Source organism: Enhydra lutris, unplaced genomic scaffold (assembly GCF_002288905.1).
Source record: "Enhydra lutris kenyoni isolate GAN:26980312 unplaced genomic scaffold, ASM228890v2 scaffoldscaffold37, whole genome shotgun sequence".
NCBI lineage: Eukaryota > Metazoa > Chordata > Mammalia > Carnivora > Mustelidae > Enhydra > Enhydra lutris.
Window position 1 is genome coordinate 26,656,189 of NW_019154121.1, and position 22,979 is coordinate 26,679,167.

A 22,979-nucleotide genomic window follows, 5' to 3' on the forward strand; every position below is an offset into this window, starting at 1 on the left:
CCCAATACACGTGGCTGCCGCCCCTGGAACTCTGACCTGCCTGGGAGAAAGGGGCGGGTGACAAGGAGCGTGAAGATATTTTGAAAAAATTCCCCAGTTTTGTCCCTTCCTCCCCGAGGACCGGCACTCTACACTCCTTGGAGACCCCGGGACATCTGGAGTCCGCCGGCAGCACCCATAGAACAGCCCCGAGGTCAGCGGCTGGAGCGTTACTATGGATACCCCACCGCAGAGGGGCGCCCGGGTCACACACTTGTAAGGTCACCCCAGAGCTGACCCCGGCAGTGGACGCGAGGCAATGCCCCCATCTGATCAGCCCCGCCCAGCCTGGGCGGGCAGGCAGGCGGCTGTCTCCAATCACAGTTCCGGAAGGAGGAGGACCGAAAAGGCTTCCTCCAATCACAGTCTTCGGAGGGATTGACGCGTCTTTCCGCCAGTCGTCGCCGAGGCGCGAAGGGGTTGTCGGGATGGGGGCGGGAGCCAACATGGAGCCCTCAATGGGATGAGGGTGAAGCTGCCGTTGCCGGCTGCTCGTGTAGTCTCGTCCCATCATGTTGGTGCACTTATTTCGGGTCGGGATTCGGGGTGGCCCTGTCCCAGGCAGGCTGCTACCACCCCTCTGCTTCCAGACATTCTCGGCCGTCAGGTAAAAAGTGGCAAAGCTCCTAGGAGCGCGGGCCGTTGACCGGCGGGCCGTCCGTGGGGCCCGCCGGGAGATGGAGTCCCGGACTCGCGCGAGGCCTGCCGGAAGTTGTAGGCCGGCCCGTGGGTGGAATGTCACTCCCCGGGGCTTGGTCTCAATTATTTATAGCGACGACCCAGGTGCCAGCCGGAGACTCGGTGCGTCTGTATCCGTGTGTGGGCTGGACGGAGGGCACGCTCTAGGTCGGTGACCACACCAGGTCCGTACTTCCCACCAGAGGGCGTCATGCCGCACCTGTTGAGCCTTGGGGTCGCCGCCGTTCCTGCCCCCTTCCTGTCCTGGTTCTTGGAATTGGTCTGGCAATTTGGACAAAAATTATGAATGCCCAGAGACATTTAGTATTGGTGCTGCTCCCGAGATTCAATATGAGCTGAACATAAATGGTTCCTAAATCTGGATACGTTCAGCAGAGATAAAGTCAATCTAGAAACGCGTCCATGTGTGTTCTTGTGTGTTCCCTCTACACATGCTGGTTCAAAGAGAGAGACACACGCAGGGAGGAAAGGAACGTGGACCCTGAAACTACGGCTCCAGTGTAAATGCTTTATGAGAAAGGACTGATTCCTTTCGCATCCTGGAGTGAATAACCTGCAGGCAGCCAGGCAGCCGACTGGCGGTGGTGGGTGGATGTGAACTTGGGTCATTTGGAAAGCCTATATGATTGAAAGGGAGCAGGAGCCGGGCCAGGCTGGAGCTAGAAGCACTGTTGCCGGGAAGTAATCCGCCAGTTCTTGGCAGTGACCAAGCCCTGCTTAGAGTCTTAGTTTGGAGAAGATGAGAGAAGCTGGAAGGTAGCCATGGTGAATTATTAAAAAGTTTGAAAACAGTCCTTAGGAAAAGAGTTAGGGGTTGATATCGTTTAAACCAGAGAGAAACCCAGGGAAAGACGTCAAATAACATCCAAATATTTGTGTGTTCACAAGTGCAGTGTCTTTCAAACGTGCAGGTCACAACAAGAGATCATAAAACAAATTTAGTAGGTCAGGACCATTTAGGAGTGAATATAATAGTAGACGCCTATAGAGCATGTGACTTTTGATCTCAGGGTCGTGAGTTCAAGCCCTAGGCAAGGAGTGGAGCCTACCTTTAAAAAAAAAAAAAAAAAGTGAGTGGCTCAGTTGGTTAAGCGACTGCCTTCAGCTCAGGTCATGATCCTGGAGTCCCGGGATCAACCCTCCCCCCCTCTCATGCTCTCTCTCTCACTCTCTCTCTCTCAAGCAAATAAAATCTTCAAAAAACTTGTTTTAAGAAGTGAATATAATAGAATACATGCGCAACAAATTAGGGAAAGTATTGTTTTGTGAAACATTTCAATTTTGTCTGACATGTTTATTGTCCTGGGTGGCAATGCACAACATATCTCTTATTGTTGGCCTCAGTAAGTCTGAAACTTTGCAAACAGTACAGTAGCAGGTCAGGTCAAATTTTTCTCTTCTGCCTTTCCAATGAGGGCATGCACTCAACAAACAGAAGCATTTGCTGGACATCTGCTATGTGCAAGAGCTCTGCTAAGTGCTGGGAATGCAACATGAATGGAGTAGAGGTTCCTGCCTCAAGGAATGTAAAGTCTAATGGGGAAATCGGAAGCAGGGTGAGCTTCCCTGTCTAAAATTTAAGATAGGCCTAAAGTACACAGTGGAAAACAAGACATAAAAACTGGGCAGCTGGAATGGGATGGAAGGAGGCATAATAAGAGGTGGTAAGAAGCCACCCAGGCCTCCCTGGAACAAGGGAAGGATGAGGGAGAGATGCAGTTAGCAGCGCCCGAAAATATGACAGACTATCAGAGTAAAGGGAAAACCTCATTCTATTCATTTTTTATTATTATTTTTAAAGATTTTATTTATTTATTTGACAGAGATCACCAGTAGGCAGAGAGGCAGCCAGAGAGTTCAGGGTGAAGCAGGCTCCCCGCTGAGCAGAGACCCTAAGGCGGGGCTCGATCCCAGGACCCTGAGATCATGACCTGAGCCAAAGGCAGAGGCTTAACCCACTGAGCCACCCAGGCTCCCCTCTGTTCATTTTTTAAAAGCCCCCTCATCAGTAAGGTCATTTGAATCTTTTTTCCCCCAAAGGGAATTTTTTTAAGATTTATTAGAGAGAGCATGCACGAAAAGGGGGAGGGCCGGAGGGAGAAGGAGAAAGAATCTTTAAGCAGACTCCCCACCAAGCATGGAGCCCAGCACATGGGGCCCAGCACATGGGGCTCGGTCCTAGGACCTTGAGATCATAAGCTGAGCCGAAACCAAGAGTCAGCCGCTTAACTGACCGCGCCACCCAGGTGCCCCAACTTTATCTGAATCTTTGAGCATCCCACCATATGCCCTTGGCCAGGTAACTTCTGCTTCTTGTTAGAAGAAGATCCTGTCCCTCTCCAGCTTTCTCCTCTCTGCTATGATCTTAACCATGTAAGTTGGGTTATGTTATACCTCAGCCTAAACAGCCCCCACCCCACCATGGTCCCCATTGCCCTCTAAAGTCCAGGTGTTCTCAAAGGACTGGGAGGCCTGCGCCCCGCCCACGCCACGCCACGCCTCTTCTCCCTTGTACCTCAGGCTTCAGCTTCTCTGTTCCTGTCATTTTCCATCTTCCCTACCTGCATCTGTTCCAAACACGCTTCCTGCTGCCTAGAGCTCTCCCCTACTCTCCACACACACACACACACACACACACACACACACAGCAGCACTGCCTTCACTTGGCCAGCTCCTTGCCATTCACCCTCAGCCTCCTCAGGAGGGCCTTCCTGACTCCCTCAGACAGAAGGGTGTGCTCTCTGCTCCCTGAGGGCCCTGCCGTGCCCCTTCCCACACTCAGCAAGCTTTGTCACTAGCTGCTTGTCCTCCCCACTAAAACCTAACCTCAGTGAGGGTGATCACAGGGTCTGTCCCGTTTATCCCTGTTCCCAGTGCCTCACAGCAGAGCGCTGGCATACAGTAGGCACTCAGCCCGGCATGGCCATGGATCCATATGGAAACCATGGAACAGAGAAGGTGATTTTGGCCTGAGGTGACAAGATCTATCATTTGGATTATTTCTCTTTTTCTCCTTCAGCTGATAGGGAATGTGTCGCCATTTCCCCCCATGCGTTGTCACATAAGCCCTCAAGGCCTGGGAGGAGCCAGGGTGAGGGCTGCGGTGAGCCCGGACCTGCAGAAAACATGGGGCAGGCCCAGGCTCTGCCACACATGGCCTTGGTCACTGCATACGTGGCCGAGTAGAACAAGCCTGGATTCTGGAATCGCACAGCAGGGGTCTCCTCTTGTCCCCCTTCTGCTGCTGGGGGACAAAGTATTCCAGCTCCCTCAGACCCCGTGACATTTTCTTTTATCAAGTGAGGGGAAAGGCAGCTCCCTCCCAGGAAATGGAGGATTAAACGCAGCAGGCCGTGGATGCAGGACGGGGGGACCTCTCTGCCGGCCCGGCGCCAGGCACAGGGGAGACGCTTTCCCCATCTTGCCTCTCTGAGCAGTCCGGTTCCCCCGGGACTTCTGCGTACCCATCTGGAAAAGGAGCGCTTATAGACTAGCTGCCATCCAGCATATCCTGTGATCAGAAAAAGCATGGGTCAGAGATGGTCACTGACCAGAGGGGCCTGTGGAGGCTGAGCAGGCCCCACTGTGTCACGGAGAGATGACAGGCTGCTGTCTCAGTCCCCCCTGCTTGGTCTGTATGCGTTCCTCTGAGGGACAGTCGGGGCCTTGAGCTGTCCGTGCTGTTCTCTCCCTGCAGGTCCTCTCATGGCCACCACAGCTCCTGCCTCCTCAGGGCCGCAGCCCAGCTGAGGTCCCGGCTCCGGGCCCACCTCCTTCGAGCACCTCCACCTCCCAGCCGAAGACCCTGTGCCTGGCGCTGGGTTGGGGGAGTCCTTCTGGGCCCCGTGGTGTTGAGTAAGTGCCCCCGCCTCGGCCTCGTGGTGCTGTGTGAGGCAGAAGAGGCCCCTCCCACCTGCTCCAGACCTTATGCCGGGGAGGCCCGCTTTAACTGGAAGCTCTTCTGGCAGTTTCTGCGCCCCCACCTGCTGGTCCTGGGGGCAGCCATCGTGGTGAGATGCCCCTGTCCTTTCCCCCACGTCTGGGATGGGGAAGGAGCCACTCAGGGGTTTGGCGAGCTGTCTGGGCATAGCTTGTCTGCCTCACCAAGTCTCCGACTAGACCCCAGGAAGCAGCAAGGGCTGGATGGCCTCGGGGACTGGAAGCCGGGGGTACCGGGAGCTCCTCCGCAGAGCAGCTGGGTGTGCAGGGTACAGGGTCCCCAAGGGCTGGCAGCCTGGGCTCTAACTCAGCCATGTCAGAGAAGCACGGAAGCAGCCAAAGCATGAGCAGCTGCAGGGGAGGCAGCACCGACGTCAGGACCAGGGATGGGGAAGAAGACGGCCCCTTCTAAAGTCTCCCCCACTCCCCAAGCTGGCACTGGGTGCGGCCCTCGTGAATGTGCAGATCCCCCTGCTTCTGGGCCAACTGGTGGAGATCGTGGCCAAGTACACGCAGGACCACGTGGGGAGCTTCCTGACCGAGTCCCGGCATCTCAGCACCCACCTGCTCATCCTCTATGGCGTTCAGGTACAGCGCCGGGGAGGGCCTGGGGGCACCCAGAGGAGCCACCCAGGCGTCCTGAGTTCCCCGGCCTCTCTCCCAGGGGCTGTTGACCTTCGGGTACCTGGTGCTGCTGTCACGCATCGGCGAGCGCATGGCCGTGGACATGAGGAAGGCCCTCTTCAGCAACCTGCTTCGGTACTGCCGCCTACGGGGTGTGGGTCAGGGTGGCTGAAGGCCTGGAGGTGGGGCGGCTCAGCCTGAACTCTGTCTCTCTCTTTCTCTTGACCTCCGGCACCCTTGACCTACCATCAGACAAGACATTGCTTTCTTTGATGCTTTAAAGACTGGGCAGCTGGTGAGCCGGGTGACAACTGATGTGCAGGAGTTTAAATCATCTTTCAAACTTGTCATCTCCCAGGTCAGCCCCCCAGGCCCCCCGTGTGTACACACACACGCGCACACACACGCACTCTGTCTAGGGCCGACACACCAGGCAGCCCCATCCTGCCTTGCTGTTGGGCCCTGAGCCTAGGCTCATACCAAGTGAGAAGCCTGTTGTCTGCAGAGGGTGTGGGTGAGGGAATGGGGAAGTTCACAAAAGGGAGGTGCCGTGGCATCGTCCAAGGTCAGGACAGGCTGTTTCTCTCCTGTTCTGAAATTCTACCTCCCCGGAAGACCTTCCCAAGGACTCAGACAAGAGCTTTCCTGGACCGGCTTGCCAAGAGCAAAATCACCCTGGCCTGCCTTACTCCCAGAGTGCCTGGCGTGCTGACAAGTGTGAAGGGGAATGAGTGAAGGCTTTTTACTGTATCGCTGATGTCCTGTCCTCATCCACCCACACTGTCACTGTGCCTGCTGGGTCACGCCGGACACTGGCCCATGGCAGTCCCGGATGACATCCCTATTCAATTCTTTCTGTTCAGTTCCTCGAGCAAAAAAGCAAAGCCAACTGGGATTTGTCTGGGGGAAGGATGCTGTGGTCTGTAGACATTCTCACCTAGCCCTTTCATGCCTGCTAGTAGGGAAGGAGCTCCATTTTATGACTGGGTGGACTGCCATTTGGCCTCCCAGGGCTCAGACCTATGGCCTTGGCCTTGTGAGAGGGTAACGCCATAGCCAGCAGACCCTTGTAAAGTCCCCCCGTCGAGGTGCTGTTGCCAAATGGCCTTCCTGCCTTCCTCCTCTCCCCAGGGGCTGCGAAGCTGCACTCAGGTGGCCGGCTGCTTGGTGTCCCTCTCCATGCTGTCCCCCCGCCTCACGCTGCTGCTGATGGTGGCCACACCCACCCTCATGGGAGTTGGCACCCTGATGGGCTCAGCTCTCCGAAAATTGTCTCGCCAGTGTCAGGAGCAGGTACCGGCATTCCTGCCCATCCCCCTCACCTGCCCCATTTCTCTCTGCCCTGCCATCCCTCCCGGGCTCCTACCTCGCTGTCTACTTCCTGGACTCCTTGCAGGTTGCCAGGGCAACGGGCGTAGCAGATGAGGCCCTGGGCAATGTCCGGACTGTGCGGGCTTTCGCCATGGAACACCGGGAGGAGGAGTGAGTCCCAGACAGGGAAGGTCTTAAAGCAGGGGGGACTCCCCGAATGCACCCCACCAGCCCTGCACCCCGACGTGGCTGCTTCCTGACAGCCGTGCTTGGCCTCTCTCCCCAGACGCTATGGAGCGGAGCTGGAGGAGTCCCGCTGTAAGGCAGAGGAGCTAGGCCGAGGCATTGCCTTGTTCCAGGGGCTCTCCAACATCGCCTTCAACTGTGAGTGAGCAAGTCCCCCCGCCCTCGACCCCAGGGTTTGGGAGCACTGGATCATGGCTGGGGATGAGCGTGGAGCAGCAAAGGACGGCCCCAGCAAGGCAGGCAAGGGGCAGCTGTCTATGTGCTTGGTGTCCTTCAGACGTCTGTCCAGTGCCAGCTGCCCGAGCCCCCCCGCCCCCAGCCCACACACGCACTCATTTCCAAATGAAGAAACAAAGGCAAGTCGCCATTGAAGTGATTCCGTGACATTTCAGTCAGTGGGAGGCACGGCAGGGACTAGACCTGGGCTCTGACACCTAGGCTGGGCTCTGTCCTTGGCTGCTCGTCACTTCCGTGCTAACCACCTGGCCCTCTCCCCGTGCAGGCATGGTCCTGGGGACCCTGTTTATCGGGGGCTCCCTTGTGGCTGGGCAGCAACTGACAGGGGGAGACCTCATGTCCTTCCTGGTGGCCTCCCAGACGGTGCAGAGGTGAGTGTGAGGCTGTCCCCCTCCTGAAAGAGCCTGCTGGGTCACGTGACGGGGGTGGCAGCCTGCTCTGGGGACTGCTGCCCGGCCCCTGGCTGCCCAGTTTCCTCAGGGGAACGGGCTGAGAGCCCCCGCCCACAGCGTCCTACACCAGCCAGATGTTAGGGAACGCAGCTGTCCTTTTCGGCCACCTAAAACAGCTCAGGAGTGCTCATGATAGCTTTTTTTAAAATGATGAATTGTGGCAAAATGCACGTAACGTAAAATGTACCCTCTTGACCCGTCTTCAGCGTAGACGTAGGTAGTGTTCTGCACACGTCACGCCGTCAGCCACCAGCCCTCCTTCGTCCTGCAGACCTGAAGGGCTGGGCCCGTTAACCACTAGGCCCCCGGGCAGCCTCTGGCTCTGTGCTCTGCCCACTTTGAGTCCCTCCCACAAGTGCAATCGGACGCAGTGGTTGTCCTGTGACAGGCCTGTTTCACTCAGCATAGTGTCTCCCAGGTGCGTCCATGGCACAGCCCACGGCAGGATTTCCTTCCTCCTCAAGGCTGAGTAGGATCCCATGTGTGGATAGACTGTCTTTGCCTAGCTCTTTAAGAGCTCGCCAGCAGTCCTCTGCCTGACCTTCCCAGGGACGGGATGCTCACCCCCTCTCCTGCCCTGCCCACCCTGGAGCTCGGTGTGTTCATGGCTCTGAGGTCTGCCTGCCCGAGCTCTCGGCTCCCTTCGCACAAGAACCCCAAGGCCTCACCTTCCCTTTCTCTTCTGAGCTAAACACGAGCGGTTCCTGCTGCCATTTCTCATCCCTTCGTCTCCCCCACACGCTGTGTATATAAAAGTACAGGAAGCACAACTAGATGTTACGATAAATAATTGAAGAGTAAATATGCTGTAATAAATCACTGAAGGGTAGAGACCGGCATTACCGTCAGCCACAGCAAGGAAGTACAGTATCGCCCCCAACAGCCCTCCGTGCCCGTCCCCGTGGTGCGTGATGCTCATGACACGCGTGGCCGGGCTGTGCGTCGTGTCTCACCGCCCGTCGCCTCCAGCTTCCCTTACCATCAGCCTCCTCACTGTCCCAGGTTGGGGAGCCTGTCCCAGGAGCCCCACCCTTGGCCTCACTTATGTCCGTGCTCCCTAATGGGGCCCCGTTCAGACTTTCTCTGAAGTTCAGATCCCAAGCAGCCTCATCCCTCTTCCAGCCTGGGGACTAAGACGCTCCTGACTGTTGTAGAGATGGGACATGGCCCTGACCCCGGACTGAGCCCTGGCCTCTTGCTCTGGTCCCGAGGACCCCGATGAGCCCCACTAGTTCTATTCATACCGTCACCACATGGCCCTCCACGGGCGTGGGGATGGGGGGCCTCCCTTTCCCAAGCCTGGCCCTCCTCCTCCAGACCCACCTTCCCCTGGGCCCCCGCGTCCCCCCATGGCCTGAGTTCAGACCTTTTCCTTCCCGCTGCACTGCGCCGCCTCCCCCGCCCTTTAGCAGGGCTTTATCACGAACAGGAAAGCCTGGGGGTCTGTCTGCACTCCCTCTCTCGGGCTGCTAGAGGGAGCTGCTCCCACAGCCACAGGCCTTAGGCCCGTCCTTCTGGGGGCCCATCGCCACCTGGACACTCTTCACCTTCCACTTTAGAGGAATTAGGTCTATCGTTATTAAGGAGGCTGGTGTATTTCCTCCTGGGGTCCAGCAGGGGCGGGGAGGGGAGAGAGGCAGCCTCAACCTGGAGAGCCCATTCTAGGTGTTCTTTTTGTGGCACCGGGTCTCTGGAAGAAATGAGGGACATCCAGACGGACCCCAGTCAGGGTCAGGCCGCCTGGTCTGCATCCAGGCCTGGACCCTGCTGGGAACGGGCCGCCCACCCGCCAGGCCTCTTGGGAGAGCCCGTGCCTACTCTCTGCGCCTTCTCGGAGAGCAGGGCCGTCCGTCACACACCGAGCCGTGGGCATCTGGTTTCTGGTCGCTGCCGGGCACCGCTGCCAGGCCATAATGGCTTCCAGATCTCTCATGCAGCTTGTTTCCCTTCTCATCCGCCGACAGCTCACTGTCCTGGCTCTTCCCTGCCTGACGCCTCTGGGCTCACGTTGGCGAATGCCGCTAGCCCTGCGGGCCTGCCGGAACCGCTTCCTTGCGGGCTCCTCCCCCTCCTCCCCCTGGAGCTGGAAGAAGTGACTTTTCTCTTCACGAGAGTCGGTCTTTCCTCTTGGAGAAGGACCTGCGTGCACACTCACAGGCGCGCGCACTGTCGCGGGCTGGCCGGCCCAGTCAGGGGCTGGTGACCGAGAAGCGTGAGTCACCTTCCAGCAGCTGACGGCCCCGCAGGCCAGAGGAGGCGACCTCTGTCTAGACAGACACGCTCGCGCCATGCCTCACGCAGGGCAAGCCCACACTAAGGAGTCTCTGGAATTTTGTCTTGAGGTCCCCCCAGAGTTCCCCTGCACCCCACCCGTGGTCTAGTAGCTTTGGTTTTCTTTCTGGGAAAGGATTCCTGTCTGTTTTTCCACCTTAATGAGCCCTTGCTCCCCTGGGAGTCCCACCGTGCTAGATCTGCCCTTGCCCCGTGGCGACGGCACCATCCCGGCACCATCCCTCGTGTTCCGGGGCGGCCTTCACGCTGCGGGCGGCCCGCCCTCCGAGCCCCAGTCCTGAGGCCCGTGACAGCCGCCAGCCTCATCTGGCGGAGGAGGGAACAGGCGATAGTGCGGCTCCTAGGAGAAGCGACTTGCCGGCGAGCTGTCTAGTGTTGCCGGGTCCCGGCGCTGCCGCCGTCCCAGATTGCAGGAGCGTTCTCGGGTCGCCTTCAGGCTGCCTGTTCCCACCTCCCCGCCAAGTGCCGCTGAGACCCATACCCTCCCCTCTGGCTCTGGTCTTCTCTCGGGCTTATGTCCCCTTTTGTCAGCCTTCCTCTCTTCCTCACAGGTCCATGGCCAACCTCTCCATTCTGTTCGGCCAGGTGAGTGGCAGTCGGGGGGCGGGCCCCCAGGCGTGGACATCAGACCTGGGCTGGAGTCATGGCAACAGTGTCACCCATGTGCTGCAGAAAGGCAGTGTCAGACGGAGGGGTCACCCCAAGCCCCTACCCAGCCTACGTGCGGGAGGCCGGGAGATGGTGCAGTGCTGCTGGCCCTTTCCTCAGACCCCAGCCCTCCCTCACCGCAGACTTTAACCCCCTCCCCAGGTGGTGCGGGGGCTCAGCGCAGGGGCCCGAGTCTTCGAGTACATGACTCTGAGTCCGTGCATCCCATTGTCTGGGGGCTGCCGCGTCCCCCAAGAGCACCTGCGTGGGGCCATCGCATTCCACGACGTCTGCTTCAGGTCAGCATCGGCGGTGGGGGCGGTGGCATTCCCCCTGGGATCGAGCCCCCCTCGAGGTCTAGTGAGACTTGAGAGAAGACCAGGGTAGAATGGGGCCGGGAACCTGGTCTGACTAAGGCTCTCTGTCGGCTCCAGCTACCCCTGCCGCCCCGGCTTCCAGGTGTTACAGGACTTCACGCTCACCCTGCCCCCTGGCAAGATCGTGGCGCTTGTGGGCCAGTCTGGGGGAGGTGAGACGAACCCACCACCATCCCCCACTATGATTTGTAAGGGGGAGGAGGGGCCCCTTCACCCTCCCCTGGGGTCCCCTTTCCTGGCACAATGTCCAGGAACCATGCCGCTTCTGTAACCGCACCATCTCCCCAACCCCAATTCCCCAGGAAAGACCACCGTGGCTTCCCTGCTTGAGCGCTTCTATGACCCCACGGCAGGCGTAGTGACGCTGGATGGACGGGACCTGCGCACCCTCGATCCCTCCTGGCTCCGGGGCCACGTCATCGGCTTCATCAGCCAGGTGGGGAGAGGAGAGGCTTTCCTCCACACAGGCTCACCTAGGACATGTGTCTTTAACCTCCCAGACCGTCTCCCCTGTTCTCTTCGGCGGGGCGGGAGAAGGCTCTGGCCTTCTTCACTGGTCCTCCAGCGGTCAGGGGATCTCAGGCTTCCCCGGGCCAGCCCCCCGCAGCCCTGCCCTCGTCCCCAGGGCAGGAACTCCAGTTCTCAACTAAACCCATCCAAGCAGGTGGGGTGGGATGCTGTTTGAGGATTCCTGGGTTTTCTGATAAGCCTGTGATGTCCAGAAGGTCGAGAGACCCCCCACACCCCCAAGAGGCAAGGCCCCACGGCCCCACCTGAAGCCCTCAGCCCTACTCCTTTCCTTCTGTTTGAGGTGGTGCTGCCCAGCAAGGGTCCATCTTCTCCCTCTGAGTGGGTGCAGAAGGCACCCTTACCTCCTTCCCCTGCAGAAGAAAGCCAGAATGCAGACTCCCACCCCATCTCTCCAGAGAGGAGGGGCTTTGCTCTCCCAGCCACCTTCCCATCCCACTTCTCAGGGACCCTGTGCCCTGCGGGGAGCTCAGCCTCTTCACACACTCATAGATTTTCTTATTTGACTTGTAAGTTTGAACTCCCCCCTACTCGCCCTCCAAGAGGGCAGTTCTGGTGTAGCCAAAATCGCCCTTCCCAATGCACCCCTCTGAGGTTCAGGGCAAAGTCAGAATGTCCCATGTGGATCTCCCATCCATAGGAGCCAGTCCTGTTTGGAACAACGATCATGGAAAACATCCGCTTTGGGAAGCCGGGAGCCACGGACGAAGAGGTGTACGCAGCTGCCCAGGAGGCCAACGCCCACGAGTTCATCACCAGCTTCCCCGAGGGTTACGACACTGTCGTCGGTGAGTCCCAGGGCGGTTTTCTCCTCGGGTCTGCAGGGCCCACAGTGTGAGAATCCAGGGGCCAGGAGAGGTCTGGCATTAGGGAAGACTAGACCTATGCAGGCGGACATGGTTCTGTGGTTCAACCACACACAGGCTGCAAAGACGGGGACACCACAGGGAGTGTAGGGACGGGACCCAGCCAGGGACACAAGGGACCCGTGGCGTTGGGACCCTTCAGAGCTTCTCAGGGGCCCCCACGTCCTAAGACCTGACCAGAAGCATCACGGTATTACCACCTCGAAATTCCTTACACTTCTGGCTCCTGTGTCATTCCTGTTCCTTTATTCCTTAATTTGAAAATGTTTCTGTCTAGTTACCCACAGGGATTGATGGGGCTGAACAGGTCTCCCTTCTGACTTAACCTAGAAAAGGGTGTAGATGGTCCTGGAACATTGAAATATCACAGCCTCACACTAGAACATTCCCCACGTGGCTCACAGCTTTGTGCGTTCATCTCAGGGGGTCTTTTTTGCAAACTTTGGGGCCAGGTGTTTCATCTGGAGTCTTGGCCCTGTTGCGGAATGTTCCAGCACACGTCAAGGTGTGGCACAGCTGGGGTTTTCAGCTTTTCTTGGAGCCGAGGGCTCAGTCTAGCTGAGCGTCATACCTGCGAAGTGGCACCCCCTTCCTGCCCCGTCTTTAGCCATTGTCCATGGGCTGTGGCTGATCCAGCCGTTTCTGCTCACTGCTCAGATCCCACACCACCCCGAGGGGAGGAGCTGTCCCCACACCTGTCTGGAGCGGCTCCTTCCACGTACCTCTGACCCCAGCACACTCCCAGGCCCGTCTGCGACTTGGGTCTGCCCCCACTGCTCTCTGACCACGGTCACCGTGGTGCTTTCTCTAGCTCTGGGCAGTCACCTCTGCTGTTCCCTGTGGACATTGTAGACCCCAAGGGTGGTCTTCCCAGAATCCCCGTGGCAGGCCGTCACCCCACTCCAGGGCCCACGTCCAGGTCCTGGATGTCCCCCCAGCGGTGGAAACCTAGCAGGCCAGAATAGAGCAGGCCCAGCCCAGCTCGGAGACTCTGCACTGGTGTGGAAGGGGCACGCGGTGACTCTGGGGTACACTGAGTCCCATGCGTGTGCAGCTCCTGCTCTCTGGTGTGAGTGTGTTCATGCATTTGCACAAGGTTATGGGGTCAGGATGCTAAGGCGTCAGAGGCGGGACAAGTGTGCACAGTGCCAGGGAGGGGGTTGGTGGAGGGCAGATGGGACGTTCCAGGTGGCCCCAGTGCCCCTTTGTGAAGATCGCTTCAGGCCCCCGCCCTGTCCCCTTCCCCCCAGGTGAACGGGGCACAACCCTGTCTGGCGGCCAGAAGCAGCGCCTGGCCATCGCCCGCGCCCTCATCAAGCAGCCCGCGGTGCTGATCCTGGATGAGGCGACCAGCGCGCTGGACTCAGAGTCTGAGCGGGTGGTGCAGGAGGCCCTGGACCGCGCCAGTGCTGGCCGCACGGTGCTCGTCATCGCCCACCGGCTCAGCACCGTGCGCGGGGCCCACCACATCGTCGTCATGGCCCACGGCCGGGTCTGTGAGGTCAGCGGGGGGCCAGGCAGCGGCGCGGTGGGCTGGGACAGCTTCCGCCGTGGACAGAGTAGAACACGTGGCTCATCGGAGCTGTGGGAGGGGGTGGCCTGGCCCAGGGGCCTGGGGCCATATTCTGGAAGCAGTACCGTGTGTGGATTCGGGAGTTCCTGCCCTGGTCTCTCAGGTCTCTCTTCCTCTGTCCCATGGGAATAGTCGAGCTACATCCTGGCTCCCGGGACCAAAGGGAAGGACTCAGGGAAGTATAGAAGGGCATAGGGGCTGAGGTCAGAAGAGGCAGCACCAGGAACCGTGATCAGGGGCCGACCAGGAGCAGCTCTCCAGAGCCTGGCTCTGCAGCGAGGCCGGGAGGCTGCATGGGGCCTGGCCCCTAGCACCCAGCTGCTTGTTCAAGTACAAGCTGGAGTCTCTGTTAGAGAGATAAAAGGATTCAGATGCCCTTCCGAAATCCGGCTAAATGGAGAGGAGGTGCCAACAAATACAGAATTACCAGTGGCTATCTGTAACCAACTGTGCTTTGAGTTCATAGTGTCCCCAGAAGGGACACTGGCTTAGGAGACAGTGAGCCCAATGGCCAATAAGAAGCCAGCCCGCCTAGGGCTCTGAACTGGGCTGGGGTGATCACCTCTCCCTCCTTCCTCTCTCCAGGTGGGGACCCATGAAGAGCTGCTGACAAAAGGTGGGCCGTATGCCGAGCTCATCCGGAGACAGGCCCTGGATGCCCCAGCTCCTGACATGCCCAGAGGCTCCAGGAACTGCGACCCCAAGTCCTGAGCGCAGCTGTCTGAGGTCTGGTCGCGGCCGAGCATTGGTGCCCAGGGCCAAGGCTTAGCTCCAGGAGCTGCCAGGGACCAAGCACCCAGGACGGCCAGTGTGCTGGGGTCCAGGCGGCTGCTCTCCCCTGCTCACGATGAGACCTGGGCCTAACACTGAAGTGGGGGAGGTTGGGACTGCTCCCATCCACTCCTGCTCCTGCTGCCAGGCTGCGTCCCTCCTGCTGGAGCCATAAATCACAGAGGAGGAGGCAGAGTCCCCAGGACCCCGCTCTGTTCCCTCCCTCTGCCCAGACCCTCCCGTCCCCTCTCAGAAAACCTGCCAAGTCTCCCCTCTACCTGATAGCCTAAAGGTGTCCAGGCCCAGCTGCAGGGAATCTTTATAAATCAGGCTCAGGAAGTGGGAATGGAAATTCACACTAGGGTGGCCCACACCCATGCCAGGACCTCACCTTCCTGGACCCTGACTCCCCACTCTTCTCTGTCCCCACTGCCTCTCTGAGCCATGGGAGAAGGAGCCCACCCCTTGGACCAGCCCCTCAAACCCAGTCCCCATTCTGAGAACAACTTCCCTTCCTTCCTACTCCATGAAGACGGTCCTTTTTCTAGATTTCATCCCCACCCCCCCACACCCCCATCCAACAGAACAGGTGGGTTGGGACACCGGCCCCCGGCCCTTGGGAAAAGGGTAGGAGGGCAGGGCATGGCATGGTCTGTTCCACAAGGAGCTGGAAGCTTACAGGCTGTCTTCCCACGGCCCCAGCTCCGTGCACCCAACTCTTAGCCCATGAGATTGCGGACAGCCCCTCTTTGTGGGGACGCGCTGCTCTGAAGGACACAAACGAGGAGCTGACATGTACCCTCAACTCCAGCCACACGGTCATACAGTGCTAAGTCACCAAACTGTGAGGGACGAGTTACAACTTAGCCCCCAGGCCGATGAAACACAAAATCAGGTGGATTTATCCTGTGGCTCTATCCAAGGACAACGCCATGTCTCCGTGGCAGCCTCGATATGCAGGACAAGCAGAGTCAGCTGTGACTGGAGGCTATCGAGGGAGAATATTGGTGGCTCAGGTGTGCAGAGCTGGGGCCGACAGTCCCTGCAGCCTCTTCTGGGTGTGGTTTTGGACCAGATGCTACTCTGGGGACAAAGCACCTAAAATGTCCTAGGGCCACAGCTAGACCCTGGTGTGCTGCTGCCCTGCTTCCTTACCGATGAGAGGTCGCATGCCAGGGTGGCCCCAGCCCAGGCAGCGGAGTGTGGACTCCGCGTGGCTTTGCCACCAAACACCCCCCTAGTAAGTGCAGCCCGGAGCCAGCCTCAGCCCCTGTAGCCAAGCCCGCACGGGCCTGCTCACCCCTCCTTCAAGGGAGAGGCAGCAGAGGCGAGCTCCTGCTGCTCCACCAGCTCCAGCCTCCGCCGCCCGAGAAAATTCCAGGTTTCTTCTGAAGGCCTCTTCAGAAGGCCCGTCCAAAGCCTGCACCCGCCCCCGCCCCCGCCCAGCTAAGGAAATAGTACGATCTGTGGGAGCGGTGAGCTGGGAGGCCGTGCGGCCTCAGCCTCGCCTCCTGCCGCTGTCCGCCATGGGTCACATGCCTGCTGTACTTCATCCTAAGAGTTTAAGAGTCTAAACGGAGTCACCTGCGGGGCGCTGGGGTGGCACAGGCGATTGTGCGTCTGATTCTTGGCTTCGGCTCAGGTGTATCTCGGGGTCCTGGGATCGAGCCCCAAGTTGGGCTCCACGGTCAGCGCAGGCAGCGTCTGCTTGAGATTCTGCCTCTGCCTCTGCCCCCCCACTCGTGCGTGCGCGTGTGCATGACCTCACTCTCTCTCTCTCTCTCTCTCTGTCTCTCAAATAAATCCTTTAAAAGATAATAAACGGGATAATCTGTGGTAAAATGCTTCAGACTGACAATGCTATGGCCTCAGAAGCTGGTCCCATCCGTACAGTAAACTTAGCTACTTCCTCCTTCCAAGATCACGCGCTCATGAAGCAGCTATGGCGTGTGCTGGCCTGCGACGGGGAGGAGGACGGCCCTGCCCCCGAGGAGCTGCGGTCTTGTCGGGAGGACGGACGGGAGGACAGGTGATGGCAGCCCGGTGTGATCGTGGTTAGCGGGCAAACTTTCTCCCCCTCCCGGCCAGGAGCCCGCCAAGGCGAACCCGGCGACCTCACACGTCTGTGCCACAAGGTGGAGTCGAAATGAGCTTCGGTAAGTGAGTTGCCGGAGACGAGCGCCCGCTCTCGCGGGCCGAGACGCAGCATCTCCTGCTCCCGGACGCGTGGAGGCAGGTGAGCGTTTAACCAGATGCAGGGCCGGTACTGAGGATGACCAGCCCCAGCTGTGCTCTGCGTGGGACGTCTGGCCCGACCCCTGTGGCCCTCAGCCCCCTGCTGCAGGCCAGTCGGTCCTAACCTTGCAGACGGCCGCTCTACCTTTCTGGAGGCGTCTGCTCCAGCGGCTGGGAGTCCAACCCTCACCCAGCCCATCACCGCGCCCCCGCCCCCCGACCATCTGCAGCGTCTTCAATCAGATGCCGCACTCTGCTCTCTCAAGGCCAGCGTTACCAGGTCATCTAGGCCCAAGGCACCCCAGCTGAATCAGGGACACGGAATCTCTTCCTCTAGGAAAGCTCCCCCACAACCAGCCCCGGCAAGGGCACCTCACTGGCTCCGCGGGTAGAGTGTGTAACTCTGGATCTCAGGGTTGTTAGTTCAAGTCCCACACTAGGCATGGAGCCTTCAAAAAAAAAAAAAAAGGAAAGGAAAGAAAAAGAATAGCACCCCCCTGCAAAACACTGCCTGCCCTGTTTCTGACGGGAGTGCGAAACTCCCGCAGTGGGGAACCTTGTGGTATCTACCAAACTACCCATACCGCTGCCTCTTGACCCAGTGGTTCTATTTCTAGGAATTTACGTCTGTGCAATGCTATTGAGAGCACCATTGTTTGCAATGGAAGACTGGAAACCCCCTGTATTCGTCGTAGGGATAGGATTGGATGAACATTGGTACATCCACATAATGGAATCAAGCAGCCATTTTTTACAAAGGGGAAGTTTTCCAGGTACTGTATATTGCGTGGCATGCAGAATATGTTTTTAAGTGAAAAAAGATGTGAAATTATAGGGCACCCGTGTTCCCTGGAGGGAGGCAGGTAAGCATCCATGTTCCACCTGGGATGGGGCAGGTGAGCCCAGAGCCACATTGGCAGAGCCCAGCCTCTCAGCCAGGAGGGCCTCAGCATGGAGAGGTGGGAAGAGGGTCCCTGGAGACAGACCACCCCCCGGGCATGGGATGTGCAGAGCCCTGGCTGTCCAGTGTGGCCTGCTGGGGGCTCAAAAAGAGGAGCCTGCCAGCGCCAAACTTCCCACCACTTTCCAGCTTGGTCAAGAGCCAGCTCCTCTCTCTGTAAAGGAACAGATTATCTTGAGTGAGGTTAGTGCGAAGGGAAGAGAAGCAAAAGGAAGAGGGACTGGGCCCAGGGACAGCAACCGACACTCAACCCAACCATAAGGGCTGCAGCTGGGAGTCTGAAGGGCCATTAAGGCACCCCCAGCCCCAACTTCTCTCTAGGATCCCTTCAAGCCTTACCCGGGATTGCTGCGGTTTTCTGCTGGCGCCTCTGGTCTCCACGGCCGCGCCCCCACCCCCCCGCAACTCACTACACTAATGGCTCAGCCTGGGCCCCCAGGGACGTTCCCTGCCCCCCAGACTGCTCCGCGGCCCCCGGCCCCCACACTGCTGTAACCCAATCCTCTGCGGCAGCTCCAGCTCAGCAGAGCAGCCTCCAGCACAGCAGCCCTTGCTTTCCACACCAGCTGGGCCCTACCTGGTCTCTCCCGCCGAGCCCCAGGAGCCCCAGTCCGGCGCTGAGCCTAGTGGAACCCCAGCTTGCTCCTGGAGACCATCGAGCCAAGCCTGCTGCACCAGGGCCTCCCCATCTCTCGGTCTGGGCTCCTCTCCCCCTCCCTGTCCTTCCCTCACCTCACCCACAGCGACCCCCACCTGGCCACCCAAATCCTCTCAGCACCTCCTGGTCCTCAGACTGACCCTCTTTCCTCCTTCCAAACCCCTGCAGCCTGGTCACCACTCCCCGGCCCTCTCAGTGTCCCCCGCCCCGGGCCTCGGCATGAAGCCCCATCCCGGGCCAGAGGAGGCTCGGCGGCCGGCCTCAGACATCTGCGTGTTCGCCAGCAGCTGCACCCTGCACGGGCTGGGCCACATCTTTGGCCCCGGGGGCCTGACGCCTCGCCGAGGGCTGTGGGCCACCGCCGTGCTCCTGTCGCTGGCCGCCTTCCTCTATCAAGTGGCTGAGAGGGTGCGCTACTACGGGGAGTTCCACCACGAGACAGCCCTGGACGAGCGTGAAAGTCACCGGCTCACCTTCCCCGCTGTCACCCTGTGCAACATCAACCCGCTGCGCCGCTCGCGCCTCACACCCAACGACCTGCACTGGGCCGGGCCCGCACTGCTGGGTGTGGAGCCCGCTGACCATGCTGCCTTCCTGCACGCCCTGGGCCAGCCCCCTGCACCACCCGGCTTCATGCCCAGTTCCACCTTCGACATGGCTCGACTGTACGCCAGGGCTGGGCATAGCCTGGAGGACATGCTGCTGGACTGCCGCTACCGAGGTTGGCTGTGCGGGCCTGAGAACTTCACCGTGGTGAGCTGGTCACGAGCCCGGCACTGCCAGGCACCGGGCTAGCCCCTGTCCATCTGGGACCCGGCATCCCCAGTCTTGCTAGCCCAGGCTCCTCCAAGGCCAGGGGACCTTAACACCCATGCCAGGGATCCTTCCCTTTCCAGCCAGGCCGCAGCTCCCCATCCCACCAGGGCGTTTCTGTTCAGCCCAGGAGACTGTGCTCCTTGGGGTCCCCTCCCTGTCACTCAGCTGGACCGCAGTGTGCAAGGTCATGCCTCCCAGCACAGGACACTCACCCAGGCTGGCTCTGGGCCCAAGTTCTGGGCCAAGGAGACCCTGCTCCTGGGGGTTGGGGGGAATCTAGTGGGACTGCTCTAGGGCAGAAGAGCCCTCTGTGCTGGGGAGTCAGCTTGTTTTCCCTCTACCTCTTCAACGTTCTGCTAGTTCTGGAGGAGGGCAACCGAGACCCACTTCCTTTCTTGCCATTCGCCAAAGAAACACTTGTCCCATAGGCTGTGCCCTGGGCTGGGGAGTGGGAGGTTGGGGAAGGGGAGGAGGGGCTGGAGTGATGGGAACCCATGAGGGTCCCACTCTATGTGCCAGTATGAGGGACTGACTGGGCTGTTGAGATGTGGATTCAGTGGTCAAAGAGACAAAATGGAGGGCAGGGAGAGGAGCGGTCTCGTCGTTCTCATGTTTGCCTGGGGGGAAGGGCTGGCTGGGCTCCTTGTATGCTGGTGAGGTCTGTCCCGTATCTGCTCACCCACAGATCTTCACCCGGATGGGTCAGTGCTACACCTTTAATTCTGGCGCCGACGGGGCAGAGCTTCTCACCACTCCCAAGGGCGGCATGGGCAACGGGTTGGAGATCATGCTGGATGTGCAACAGGATGAGTATCTGCCCGTGTGGAGGGACATGGGTATGGGACCCACGGGTCAGGCTGGAAGCGTGGCGCAGTTGGGGTACAAAAGGCTCTGGGAGGGAAAGGAGGCACTAGTAAGGGCCCCAGAGCACATTCTTTCCCGTGAAAAGGGGGCAGGGTTGGTGGGTCACAGTCCTGGGGAGGGAGGACTGAAGCAGGGGGTGTCCTGAGACACAGGCCTCAGGGTCCCCTTTCCCCTGCAGAGGAGACCCCGTTTGAGGTGGGGATCCGAGTGCAGATTCACAGCCAGGAGGAGCCGCCCACCATCGACCAGCTGGGCTTCGGTGCAGCCCCTGGCTACCAGACCTTTGTGTCCTGCCAGCAGCAGCAAGTATCCCTACCTCCACCCCACCAAGGCCCCCAAGCCCCTCCTCCGCCCATAGCACCTCAGAGGGTGGGGGGGTTCCCCACCCCTCTGCGCGCCAGCAAGGTGACCCCCACATTGTACCTGGTGCTTCCTTAACCAACCAACTACAGCTGAGCTTCCTGCCACCACCGTGGGGCGACTGCAGCTCCGCATCTCTGGACCCCGACTTTGAGCTGGAACCTTCGGATCCCCTGGGTCCCCCCAGCCCCAGCCCAGGCCCCCACTCTCCCTATAGTCTAATGGGGTGTCGTCTAGCCTGTGAGACGCGCTATGTGGCTCGGAAGTGCGGCTGCCGAATGATGCATATGCCTGGTAAGGGGCTGGTGGGGGCGGAGGAGGGGGTTCCGGGTCGGGTCGGGGCAAAGGGGCCTAGAGGGGGGCAGTTGGTGAAGCTGTCTCCTCCCCCGTCTCCTCCCCCGTCTCCTCCCCCACCACCCCAAGGCGGCGCGCCAGTGTGCAGTCCCCAGCAGTACAAGGACTGCGCCAACCCGGCGCTCGGTAAGGCGCGAACTTCTCCGTCAGCCCCGCCCCTGCTCCGCTCCGCCCGCTACCCGGACCCCGCCGTGCGGGTGGCCCTGACCCAGGCGACTGTGGCCCCTAGACGCCATGCTGCGGAAGGACGCGTGCACCTGCCCCAACCCGTGCGCCAGCACGCGCTACGCCAAGGAGCTCTCCATGGTGCGGATCCCGAGCCGCGCCTCCGCCCGCTTCCTGGCCCGGAAACACAACCGCAGCGAGGCCTACATCGCGTGAGCCGGGCCGGCGGGGGACGGGGCGGGCCCCCCGCCTGCGGGCGAGCCTTCGTGCGCACACGCGGGTGGCACACCAGTGTGCACGTCACCACCGGGCTCCTGGGCCTCTGGGCCAACTGTTTAACCTTCTGACACCGTCTCTCCTGCAAACGGGGTCCATGACGCCGGTAACAGGGCTCTTAAAGGAGTCCCAGACGGGAAGCAGGTCGCACACCTGTTTCCTCCCAGCAGCCGGCACCAGCGGGTGTCCAAAGAGCTTTCCTGCCCTCTTTTCCTCCAGAGAGAACGTGCTGGTGCTGGACATCTTCTTCGAGGCCCTCAACTATGAGACAGTGGAGCAGAAGAAGGCCTACGAAGTGTCGGAACTGCTTGGTGTGTGCGCGCAGGGGACCCACACAGGGCACCCAGGGGTCTGGGGAGGTGTGGGCAGGGCAGGTGGCTGTGAGCTGATGGGTAACCTGGGCTCCGCAGGTGACATTGGGGGCCAGATGGGGCTGTTCATCGGAGCCAGCCTGCTCACCATCCTTGAGATCCTGGACTACCTCTGTGAGGTGGGCCTGAGCCCCAGCTGGGGGAGGGGAAAGGAATCAGGCCACAGGACCTGGAGCAAGGTGTGCACTGGCCACTTCCCCAACTGCTTGCCCCTAGGTGTTCCGGGACAGGGTCCTGGGATACTTCTGGAACCGAAAGCACTCCCAAAGGCATTCTAGCACCAATCTGGTAACAGTCCCTTCTTGTCATCTCCAACATGGGCGCTCAGCCCTTCCCCTGAAGCCTAGAACACTATCCCCACCCAGCTGAGGAAAGAATGGTGGGGGAGGAGCGTGCAGTGACCTCGGCTGGTCCTGGGAGGGAGGACTCCTCCCCACCTCTGACCCTTTCCCTCCTCCCACAGCTTCAGGAAGGGCTGGGCAGCCACCGAACCCAAGGTCCCCACCTCAGCCTGGGCCCCAGGTAACAAGAAATGGCCCCCTATTTCAAGGGAGGAGGGGCAGGTCCCATCTAGAGGGTGCCATTCAGGTTCAGGAGGGCAAGGCAGTGGGTTCAAGGCCTCCTGTCCCAGCGCTGTGGTCTGGGTCGCACCAGGCCTCCCACACCTCCCTGTGCTGTCACCAAGACTCTGTCTGCCTCCCACCGCACCTGCTACCTCGTCACACGGCTCTAGACCTGATGTCTGTGTCTTCAGGGCTGCCCCCTCACATCCAGGACGGGCCCTGCCTGCTCATGTCTCTGCCATCTTCACCCCAAATAAAGTTCTAGTGCCTCAGCCTCGGCTGGTTCTCTTACAGGCAGACTAGTCAGGCCAGTTGTCAGCCCTACTCAGGCCCAAGAAGACCTCTGGCAGCCAGCATCCAGTGGGCAGTGTCTGAGATGCAGGTGAGTGGCAGGCCACCACCGCTAATCTCTCTGGGAGAAGTGTGAGACGGCGCCTGTCATCTGCCGCTGTGTGAACGGGCTCATCAGAATGACCTCTGAGACAGTGAGCCCAAAGCCAGCTGTCAAGTCAGAGAGGAGTCAGGGAGCGGGCGGTTATGTGGAGAACGGCTGGAAGAAGGCTCTGCCGCAGAGTCTGGTGAGAAGTAGGGGGAGCAGGCAGGGAGAGGACGGGAGGAACTACTTACTTCCAGGAACACAAGCTGCTGTCCTGCTGGCAAGATCAGGCCTCTTTTCTCATATCTGGGACCAAGGGCCAGCACACCACCCGTCTCCATGGGAACAGCTGCCCCCCAGCTGTTCCCCCTAACCCTA

At 59.8% G+C, this 22,979-nt stretch overlaps 2 protein-coding genes across 7 annotated transcripts; both read left to right on the top strand.

Moving 5' to 3' along the window:
* Positions 1-458: 458 nt before the first annotated feature.
* Positions 459-16,272, top strand: LOC111154324 (ATP binding cassette subfamily B member 8). 3 transcript variants are annotated; one of them, XM_022513850.1, is made up of 16 exons: positions 459-646; positions 4,436-4,748; positions 5,110-5,265; positions 5,342-5,436; positions 5,554-5,659; positions 6,433-6,594; positions 6,698-6,783; positions 6,899-6,996; positions 7,361-7,466; positions 10,391-10,424; positions 10,650-10,786; positions 10,922-11,016; positions 11,167-11,300; positions 12,033-12,180; positions 13,509-13,759; positions 14,417-16,272. In XM_022513850.1, the coding sequence occupies exons 1-16, from the start codon at positions 552-554 to the stop codon at positions 14,540-14,542; spliced, it is 2,142 nt and encodes a 713-aa protein (XP_022369558.1). In that variant the 5' UTR covers positions 459-551; the 3' UTR covers positions 14,543-16,272. The 3 variants fall into 3 exon arrangements, with proteins under 3 accessions (XP_022369558.1, XP_022369559.1, XP_022369560.1); XM_022513851.1 differs by having other exon boundaries at positions 13,509-13,684; XM_022513852.1 differs by lacking the exon at positions 4,436-4,748 and having other exon boundaries at positions 503-646.
* A 1,011-nt stretch (positions 16,273-17,283) lies between these two features.
* Positions 17,284-22,497, top strand: LOC111154325 (acid sensing ion channel subunit 3). 4 transcript variants are annotated; one of them, XM_022513856.1, is made up of 11 exons: positions 17,284-19,209; positions 19,958-20,108; positions 20,315-20,442; positions 20,589-20,790; positions 20,920-20,976; positions 21,080-21,227; positions 21,511-21,602; positions 21,702-21,781; positions 21,879-21,950; positions 22,126-22,184; positions 22,317-22,454. In XM_022513856.1, the coding sequence occupies exons 1-11, from the start codon at positions 18,676-18,678 to the stop codon at positions 22,393-22,395; spliced, it is 1,602 nt and encodes a 533-aa protein (XP_022369564.1). In that variant the 5' UTR covers positions 17,284-18,675; the 3' UTR covers positions 22,396-22,454. The 4 variants fall into 4 exon arrangements, with proteins under 4 accessions (XP_022369564.1, XP_022369562.1, XP_022369561.1 ...); XM_022513854.1 differs by lacking the exon at positions 22,126-22,184 and having other exon boundaries at positions 22,317-22,497; XM_022513853.1 differs by lacking the exon at positions 22,126-22,184 and having other exon boundaries at positions 21,511-21,781; positions 22,317-22,497.
* Positions 22,498-22,979: the final 482 nt, after the last annotated feature.